Raw genomic sequence first — 7,059 nt, 5'->3', positions numbered from 1 at the left:
AAAGATAATTTTCCATATAAAGAGGATCTCTACAAGTTAGCATTTCCCATACTTGCCAACATGAATAAGTATTAATGGATATCACACCTATCTCACTATTTGTATCACTCATTGGACAACTGAGGTTAATATTTTCAAGCTTAAGCAACCTGAAGTAAAATATTTTTAAGTTCAGGCTGTCCCATCACACAGGTGGGTTGTTAGTTTTTATCTAATAACTAGTGATTTATTTTTATCAAATAACTAGTGATCATGGATTCTATTTGCCTACAAAAAGGTATCTAATATCATCTGGGATACTTTACAGCCCATTCAAACTCCTGTTACCACTTCATAACTTCATCTGTGTCATATGTGCCAGCCCAGCGTGGACGACTTAGATTATTTTGGGCATCTCACATGGTATCAGACACTTATGTGAGGGTTACTAAACTGAATGCTCATCTATTTAATGGAAACATCTCCCCTTTGGAACATAATTTCTTCCTGGAGGCCATTAAAGGCAGCCCTGTTCTGATAATTTTTTTGAGGATGTTAGAAAGAGTTCGCTAAAGGTGTCACCAGACTTAACACACAACCTAGGCCACCTAAGCAAAGAACACTGAACATGAACCTGGTTCACAGACCTAATTCTAAAGCAGTACTAAACTTCTGCAAGAGAGGATTTATTATCATCATCATTATTTTAATTTTGTGCATTTTTAATCGTCATGGGAAATCTGGGAAAGTATGGGGTGATAGAAGTGTAAGCTGCTTATACCACAGCTTTGGATACTTTTGCAGCTCTTAGTGGGTGATGAAGTTGGCAGCTGCACAGATTCTCCAAGGTGAAGTTGTGGAAAGCCAGTGACTCAAAGCTGTATTGTTCCCTGTCACTACGATTCTTACCTGTGCTAGCAATTTTCTTTATGGTTCAATGTCTGACAGCTGTAGTCCTGCATGTCGAAATCAAGCTTATGCTGATATAATGATTTTCAGCGGTTTCTCTGTCCCAAAGTGTACCCAGTCCCCATGAACTATGAAGCAAAACTATCATGAGGGAATTTACTACGAATTGCAAGGTTATGCCAATTTGAGCAGCTTTACACTGGATTTAGAATAATGCTGAAGAATAATTATCTGCTGAAAATTTTATGCATTCTCATTTAAGTTAGAACAGATATACTGCATGGATAATCTGTTTTTAAAGAAATATATCTGGAGTTACTTTAACATATTGAGATTCTGAGCTGGAAGTGAGCCCGCATTACCTAGTGTATGCACATTTACTTGGTACAGTAAATGCAAAAAATCCAATAATTTGATATTTTAAGAATTTAAATGATGGAATCTATTACTGCTATTTGATAAAAGTTACAAGAGCTTTTATGAAGCCTTTTTGGAAATGTCTTCTCTATTTATTCCTCATGAAATAACTAATGTAAATTCATAGATAACATAGGTCATAGGTCACATTTCTTTTCCCCAGCTTATTGTGGGCAAAATAATAAGGAAAGTTTTCCAGAATGCAAATTCTCTTGTGGAAAAAGTATATTTCGTTCATAATCACAATTCACAGCTTTTCTGGTTTTTGCTCATGGACATCAAGGTCTGAGCCATTTATTTGCATAACCCAAATTTATTTTGTGAGTTACTTTTATTGAAATAATACAAAATGTTTAAGGCATAAACATATTTAAGGGAATTTATATGGGCCTTCTAAGCATATTGAAAGTATCTGAATAATATATAGAGATAAGATTATAGATATAATAAATATATATTTCTAGATATATTTTAAGTACTTTTAAAATAATGGTCAATTGATTGCAGGTTTCTGTAGAAGAAAATGTTATCCAAGGAAACGATTCCTTGTCTGTGCTAAAATGGTTTCCTTACATCAATTAATGTTAACTTAACAGAGTAAAATTATGAGGCAGACAACTCCCTGAAAGCATCCTAATATTGTCTTAATAATTGGACAAGTTTCATATGAATAAAAATTCTGTTCTATATATAAAATGATTTTTAAAAATTTACTTCTGATTTTTAAACAATATAAGTATTTTGATTGAAAGAACATATATTTAAATAATTATTGAACAATTGTAACTAAAGCCAATGAAATAATATTCATAGCTTATTTGTGACTTTGATAACATTGTAAAACTTTGCTATAAAATTGGATGTAGTGTCAATACTAAAAAGCTACACTAAAGAATAGCTATTAATTAGCATTTTTAGATGTAGATATACAAGGATTCCAACATATTAGGAAATAGCTACATTTCAAGGAATTTATTCATTGATTTCAGTAAAATTAATGTTTGTTGCAGCTCTGATTTCATTGTGATTTTTGTACTTTGAAATCAAAGAGATCATGTAAGAGAAAATAAATCATGGTAGATGAACTAGGTCACCTGTTTTTTGAAAAGACAGTGGCTTTCTTAATAAGTAAACTTAACATTGTTTAGCACAATTTAGTGTATCAGAAGTGATTTAAATTCTTATACATAAAAAAGTATAAGATGGTTTTAATGAACCACAGAAATCTTGCAAGACTACAATTATATAGTACTTGGATTTAAAGACATTCTCTTTGAGAAAAAGGTAAAATTATTATTATTTTTAGTGAAAGTAATCATAATGGTAAAGAAAAAAAATTTTTTTCATAAATTCTCCTCAGAAGAAACTTGTAGCACTTGCATAAATGAAAGTTAATTTTGATTCTTATTGTGGCTAGATTTTACATAATCAAAATAAAACAAATACAAATTTTATTGTTTCAAAATAAGAGAAGTGGAATAGGCTGAAAAAATTCACATGAGAATCATTTTGGTAATATAAAACCAAATTGAAAAAGTTGAAAAGGAAACAGAATCTAAAATTAAATGAGGATAAATGGAAGAAAATAATGATCAAGGCACTTAAAACAAATTTGGCACAGAATGAAATTAATAGGAATAATCTAACTTTGAAGATCTGTGTATAGGTAGAACAATAATATTTTTATTATATATTAATATAATGAAATCAAAAGAAAGTTCTGGGAATAGAATTAAAATTCAATTTCTAAGTTCTTTAACTATCTCTGTGGGAGTTCTGAATACCAATATCTATATTTACTTATGGTTATTATTTTAGAATCTTCTTCATTTGGTTTCCAAAACTTGTGCTTATGTGAAGCAAAATCTTTAGAGAGGTAACATTTTTATTCAACAGCTTGTTGTAGTTGGAGAAAAATTCATATGTTTGTCTGTGAAAGACTAATTGCAATTCAAAAGGCAACTGCCTGTGGAAAATTAATGTTGAAGTGTTTTCAGCTGATTCCAAATTAGGACAGAGAAATATTTAAATCTTTTAAATCCATATACTTAGGCTTCAGAATTGCAATTCAACTTAGATCAGTAAACAAAGACCTCCATGCATACTGATGCAGTTAGAAGGAAAGACACACCTTCAAATCAAATGGCCCAAGATGGAAGCTCTATCTATTTTTTCATCTCAAATGATTGCAGAGGTTTCCCCTAAGAAAACTCATTTTAGTGCAAGCAGAATTCCTTCTCAAAATTGCTAGCGACAGAGGATTGTGAAGTTTCAGCTTTTGGGCCATGAAATGTTTCCTATAGGATTAGCAAGGCTTTAGAGAAGTATATTTGGTGCCCTTTTCCCAGAAGCTGTGCATCCCTGAATAGCAGAATTTCATATTCCAGTAGTGCCCTTAGGTTCTAACTGATTCAGCTGAGCAGACAGAAAGCATCAGCACCAGATCTACTGCCAAATCAAAAGCTCAAACTATCATTACTGTCAGAAATTATCAACCTTAAAGGGAAGCACAGATGACACTAGTCTATTTATCATATGAAATTTATTAGATCAAATGGTCTAATTTTCCTTATTCCACTTGCATTTATTCTGATTTCCTGACTTGCAGTTATTCTCAGTCATATGTTGAAAGTCATAAATTTGCAGCTCCAAGTAGGCAAAATTGTGTATGTACAAGCATCAGAAAGAAACAAAATGTAGGATTTTTCTCCCTCTTGAAATATTAGAAGAGTCTCTATAAACTGTTCTTGTCATGGTTCATCCATTAACATGATGCAGGGAAAGAAGGGGATCAATTTTCCAGCTTGTCATGAGCTTCCAACATGCAGTAGATGCATTAAACAATGAGGTTAGAGCCCACATGCTTAAATTGAATATAAGATTAAGAAAGAACTAGGCAACTGTTTCTTTGACTCCCATATTTGCAACAAAGCCCCAGTGCAGCCACAAGACTGCTTTATATTACTTGATTAAACACACAGGCTTCCCCCTCAACAGACTCATTTATAAGATGCATTAACACAGGTGAGGAGGTACAACCTGAAGTTACAAAAAAGTCTACTTTTAGTTTTGTGTTTCTTCCTGCTCTAGAGTCACAGATCAGTCACTATGAATATCCAGACTATTTGATCTCTTCCTTTCAGTAAAGTCAAACTGCTCATTTAAACGAGAAGACTATAACCCATTTGAGGACAAGACTCGAACAGCAAAAAAAATTATATTACTACCCACTTTTCTCTTTTAAAAAAACACAGTTTAAAATTGATTAAATATACTTTCATGTTTCTGCAGTTCTCTTGCAGCCATGAAAACCATTCTCTTATTCCTTTCCACTCTTTGTGTAGATTTCCCATGATTATCCAGTTCTCCAGGACACATTCATGAGAACAATACCTGAACTTACTACTCTACATTCACATATTTACGCCTACAATACTCTGGGGGCTTTTTCCTTGTTCACTGACTGTGAACGGTTTTATGATTTTATAGGGCATAAATACTTAATCTTTGTCACTTCCAGACTTCTTCGAGTTTGTGATCAACAGTGTATTCACTGTGTAGATCCTTGCTTTTGGGAAGTTATCATTCTCTTTGTCTCATAGAAAAATAATCATTTCACAGTCAGTAAAATCCTAAGCAGTGCTGACAAAGTCATGGTTGTTTGATGACTACAACACAGGCACCAGCCCTTCCAATATTTAAGGAAGCCATCTGCAGAAAAACAGACACAAATTAACTGAATAGGAAAAAAGCATGCAAAAGATTGGCAAACAGAAACAAGCCATGCAAAGATTGTCAAAGCGCTGAGTAAAAATTATTTTTAAATGGTCAAAACTAATGGACATATAAATTGCTAAAAATAAACAAAACCCAGATTATGCTACTATTGTAATTTAAAATTGCTTACTCAAATCTGACATCTTTCTTTTGAAAGATGTGAGAACAGGAAGCAGGAATTAATTTTAGAGTTGTCATCAATTTTGTGAACAACTGATATGCAAGGGGTTTCTGTATTCTCTAGACTGTGGCTGATGTTCCACTTTAGTCCTTGGGGCAAGGTGAAAGCTATGAATATACAGAAATGGTTCCAGTATTCCTAAACAGGTTAAAGTGTCCTTTAGAATATGTTTGGCAATTTTAAACAGTATTGAAGACAACACAAGGATTAAAACCTTTAGGGGACTGAATCTTGCTGAAACTATCAAAGTAGAGTCAGATTATATGTAACAACACACTGTAATTTGTGCAACTGTATAAATCACAATATTGCTTTGACTGTATAAATCACAACATTGTTTACGTGTCTCCAAACTACCTGTCCAATCATGTTTATTAATGGTTTTTAATGTGAACTGGTGGTTTTGCAAAAAGAGAATATTCCAAAATTAATTTCGTATCTCCTACAGAACATCATAAAAATGCTCTTCTTAGTAATTCATAGTAGATTAAAAAATATGGCCTTCTGAACTAACTTTAAAGCATTTCTGTCTACATTCAAGCTTGTCAACAGAAGTTCCCCCTTGCAATCATAAGAAGAAATAGGCATTTTTGAGTATAATACATCTCACCTATTTTAAATGCTTATTGTAGGATAAGATCATGATTCTGAAGTATGAACCTTTCTGCACTAGGTTTAAAGAAAGCTTGGCGAATGGCTAATTCATACATATAAGTGTGTATATGCATGTGTGTGTGCACATGTGTATATATAAGATAAACTTTATAATTACCTGTGTCCACTCATTAGTTTGAGGGTCATATGCTTCCATAGTGTTCAGGTATGATTGACCATCATAGCCACCTACTGCATATAATTTGTCACCAAGGAGACAAACACCAACAGCATCTCGAGGCATACTCAGTGGAGCCACCATTGTCCATGTATCAGTTTTTGGGTCATACCTGAGCAAAGAAAAATGAAACTGGGTATGTGCAGAGAAGACAAGCATCAATCCATGTTGATTTTCACTTGAATATAGTTATTTTTTTTCTGGAGGAAAAAACCAAACCTTTAGTATCCTATCAAAAAAATTTCTTCCTAACACCAAAAAGAAAATATACAGATTTATTGTGTTGCCAATTCAACACTTTAGTTGCTGATTAGAAACTTTTGCTCAGAACTTTCTAGAATAAACTAAGGTATTTGTAGGATAGTGTGTCATAAAGAGATCCGATATATAACGATATGTGACCATAAAGATATATGACCAATATCTGAATGGATGGGTATAACATTTTATTTATCTGTTATGTATACATTTAAAGTGGAGTATTTCCCATAGTGCATCTAAAAGATTAGAAATATTATTTCGTAAATTAAATTTCAATATGTTTTAATTTCTGAAATTATACTATACAACAGTAAAAATTTCCCTATGTATTCTAATGCTTAACTGCATTGCATTGCAGTTAGTTTCTCCTCCTGATATTTGCTCAAGTAGATTAAGTAATACTGTTTTTTAGACATAGTCACAACTGAATTTTTAAAACTGAGGGTAAACGTCTTTCTGTATAATGACGGTAATTTCAAAATTAAATATTTAACCTAGGTTTTCATTTAGATATTCCTTAACAAAGTAAAATTGTTTCATTTCAGAAGTCATTCCCTTGTAACTCTTTTGGACATGCATAAACCAGAAATTATTATTACTACTAATTATCTTTTGATAGTTTTTTACCAAGGATGTCCATAGTATTAGGTTACACTAGATATCTCATTTTTAGATGTCAAATATTACTAAAACAGAATAGTGC

The 7,059-nt window shown here is 32.3% G+C and overlaps 1 protein-coding gene across 1 annotated transcript in view; it reads right to left on the bottom strand.

The window, feature by feature from the left end:
• Positions 1 to 3,465: 3,465 nt before the first annotated feature.
• KLHL1 (kelch like family member 1) overlaps positions 3,466 to 7,059 on the bottom strand; it is a 123,667-nt gene continuing 120,073 nt past the window's right edge. The window contains exons 9-10 of the mRNA XM_005421131.3: positions 6,036 to 6,207; positions 3,466 to 5,016 (exon numbers count right to left, since the gene is read on the bottom strand). Of these exons, the coding sequence (XP_005421188.1) occupies positions 4,957 to 5,016; positions 6,036 to 6,207 (232 nt within the window). The 3' untranslated portion in view covers positions 3,466 to 4,956. The remainder of the gene's footprint in view (positions 5,017 to 6,035; positions 6,208 to 7,059) is intronic.

This window comes from Geospiza fortis, unplaced genomic scaffold (assembly GCF_000277835.1).
Source record: "Geospiza fortis unplaced genomic scaffold, GeoFor_1.0 scaffold45, whole genome shotgun sequence".
NCBI lineage: Eukaryota > Metazoa > Chordata > Aves > Passeriformes > Thraupidae > Geospiza > Geospiza fortis.
The sequence above is the reverse complement of the archived record's forward strand: the minus strand, read 5'-3'. Positions and strand labels throughout refer to the sequence as shown.